The 3,013-nt window shown below is 47.8% G+C and overlaps 1 protein-coding gene across 1 annotated transcript in view; it reads left to right on the top strand.

Moving 5' to 3' along the window:
• The window catches only part of DNAJC11 (DnaJ heat shock protein family (Hsp40) member C11), a 15,814-nt gene extending 13,124 nt beyond the window's left edge, over positions 1-2,690 (top strand). Inside the window, exons 10-15 of the mRNA XM_010166513.2 lie at positions 99-254; positions 556-625; positions 748-805; positions 1,188-1,330; positions 1,879-2,008; positions 2,655-2,690. Coding sequence (XP_010164815.1) covers positions 99-254; positions 556-625; positions 748-805; positions 1,188-1,330; positions 1,879-2,008; positions 2,655-2,680 — 583 coding nt within the window. The 3' untranslated portion in view covers positions 2,681-2,690. The remainder of the gene's footprint in view (positions 1-98; positions 255-555; positions 626-747; positions 806-1,187; positions 1,331-1,878; positions 2,009-2,654) is intronic.
• The last annotated feature ends 323 nt before the right edge of the window (positions 2,691-3,013 follow it).

Genomic DNA, 3,013 nt, shown 5'->3' with positions numbered 1-3,013 from the left:
CAGTTGTTCAGCAGCATATGCCACTGCTAAGTGTACTTAATTGAGTGCAGTAAACCCTGTTTCCCCTTACCTGTTCCTCTGTTCTTTTTTTGTTCCAGGTTGAATAGGGCTAGCCAGACCTACTTCTTCCCTGTCCACCTAACAGATCAGCTGCTTCCCAGTGCTGTATTCTATGCCACTGTGGGACCTCTAGTTATCTACTTCGCCATGCACAGGCTAATCATCAAACCCTACCTCAGGGCACAAAAGGAGAGGTGAGCTCACAAGACTGTGTTTTAAATTCAGAGCTGGGAAGTGCCGCTCAAGTGCTTCTGGATTCCTGGTGCAAGGGCTGGGATATCCAGCTGAGGCACTGTGGTTCACTGCATACTGAATTCTGGAAGCCTACAAAAATATCTTGAAAGGTGGGGAAGAACCTTAAAGCCAAGCTCGTGTGTGTGAGGTTGTGGGTCGGTTGTAACTGGGATGGATGAGTAGACATCTGCCACTTTGTGTGGCACCTGCCACTCTACTCCGCTGTGTAGAGCTGATGTGATGTTGACTTCCTTATGCCAGAGAGCTGGAGAAGCAAAGGGAGAGTACAGCCAGTGACATCCTTCAGAAGAAGCAGGAGGCTGAAGCTGCAGTAAGTCTTTCCCATAACTAATCCCCTTAGTGGAAGGAAGCTGTTTCCTCTCTGGGCTTTTCTCTTTTGGACACAGTGTCTGACACTGATTGATTTTTGCTCTGCCCTTTGTGTTGTGACAGGTCCGGTTAATGCAGGAGTCTGTCCGGAGGATAATTGAAGCAGAGGAAGCCAGAATGGGTAAAGTTAAATGCAAAAGTTATAGTCTGAAGTTTAGATTTCACTGGCCTCTAGCTTACACAGTTTTCTCCTGGATTATATCAGAAATGAGAATTCTGATGTTTGCTAGTAAATTCCAAGAGAATGTTCCAAAGTGGACTGACATCCACTTGGACCGTCACATCAGTGTGGCACTGGAGTCATGTCATCCTGTCCTCGTGCTGAAAATTGTGAACAAACACTCGAGTACAAATGTTATTCTGTCTTGAGAAGCACGGGTCCAGGCAGGGAGAACTTAAATATTGTAAGCAAGAGAAAATGCTGGGAAAGATTTTTCCTCAGTGTCTGCCTAGATGTCGGTGGGAAGCCCTTCATCACATCTGTGATTTCATGTGAAACGCAGGTTTGATCGTAGTGAACGCCTGGTATGGGAAGTTTGTTAATGACAACAGCAGGAAGAATGAGAAGGTGAAAGTAATAGATGTGACTGTGCCCCTGCAGTGCCTGGTGAAAGACTCTAAACTCATCCTTACAGAGGCATCCAAGGTACGTAGCTGTTCTGTCAAAGCCAAACTCAAGAGCTCACATGTGACACAGAGTTTGGATTAATCGTACGCCTTCCTGTGTGATCTCATTGAGGTTCCTGCTCTGGCAGGGGGGTTGGACTGGATGATCTTTTGAGGTCCCTTCCAATCCCAACATTCTGTGATTCTGGGATTTCTCCAGTGTGCTTGAAGCTGGTGACTCTGGATCACTACAGACCACATTTACGTACCCAGTGTGATGAACCCCCAGGAACTTCTGTTTCTCTGGGCATTTCCAGTGCCAAAGAAACAGCGTGTCCGTATTTGTGGCACGGGACAGTGCGTGTTACAGACTCTGGGGCTGTACACCAGAAACTTCCCACCCCCTTGATTCACTCCTTTATGCATTTAGAAGTTGCCACTGGGAAGGCGATTCCTTAGCTTCTTGTCTCATCTCCTCTAAAAAAACCATTACGACAGCTCATTCTGGCCCTGATAAATTGTTTTGGTCAGTTGAAGAGCTGAGAAAGTCCATTCTCTGATGCTCAGTTTGTCCTTCTCTGGTTCAAGGCTGGGCTGCCGGGTTTCTATGACCCCTGCGTGGGTGAGGAGAAGAGTTTGAAAGTGCTTTATCAGTTCCGAGGAGTTCTACACCAAGTGATGTCAGCTGACAACGAGGCACTTAGGATACCAAAGCAATGTAAGTAGCAGGAGCCACCCTGCTTCTTCCTTCAGGAATTAGTAGAGGATTGCTTCGGCTCTGCGTGGCGAGGCACAGAGCTGGGGTTCAGGGGTTCAGAAATGGACTGAGGCCTCTGGAGAATGACCTAAAAGAGCTCAGCAGCATCACTGCAGCTTTTATACCTTATATATCTAACTGGAGGTAGAAGCAGAGGCCTCCTACAGCTGCTGGTGTCCTTGCCAGGCAATTCACAGCATTGCATTGCCCTTTGAGGACTGAATTGAATGTATGAAGGGAAGTTGCAGGCCTGAGCCAATTTCTTCCTCAGCCCCATTTATCTACCTGCCAAAACACTTTTCCTGCCAGAATAATGTTGTGAAACCGATACCTGCTAGTGACAAGTTCTGCTGGTACCCCTGTAGGTCTGAGGAGTTGGCTAAAGGGCACAAACCTCGTGTTTACTCTAGACCAGCTCCCTGGCCCAATTTAAGAAGCATATCCAGCTTGCAAAGCTCCCATAAGTACATTGGAGGTGTATATGAACCGCGTTCAGTTAGCAGCCAGGAATGTTCCTGTCTCTCCCTGGTACAGGGGTAAGTTCAAGCTAGGATGTGTCTTGTCTGACAGCAGTGGCACGTGTCCATTGATTGTTCTCATCTGACAGCTCACAGAATCGATGCAGATGGCTAATCTGGGGAGAGCGTGCGCCTCTGTTACGATACCTGGGTCAACGGAAACTACCCAACCTTTCCCTGGACGCTACAAGGGTGAACAGAGACATTTTTATTTTGACTATCTGTATAGCAGGTGGTGTCCTACCAATTATGTTAGGAGACAAAATGAGAGAACCTGCTTCTACAGGTGGCTCCAAGGCAATACTACTCTGAATTGTGGCTCAGTAACCAATAAAGCAACGTGACTCTGCGTGCGCAGTGCTTTGTGCCGAGGCTGTGCGAGCGGGCGCTGAGCACCACCCCTCCTGCAGCCACGCTCCATTTGTGCACTATCACATGTACCTTCTTG

The sequence above is a fragment of the Antrostomus carolinensis genome, unplaced genomic scaffold, assembly GCF_000700745.2.
Source record: "Antrostomus carolinensis isolate BGI_N321 unplaced genomic scaffold, ASM70074v2 scaffold36654, whole genome shotgun sequence".
Taxonomy (NCBI): domain Eukaryota; kingdom Metazoa; phylum Chordata; class Aves; order Caprimulgiformes; family Caprimulgidae; genus Antrostomus; species Antrostomus carolinensis.
The sequence above is the reverse complement of the archived record's forward strand: the minus strand, read 5'-3'. Positions and strand labels throughout refer to the sequence as shown.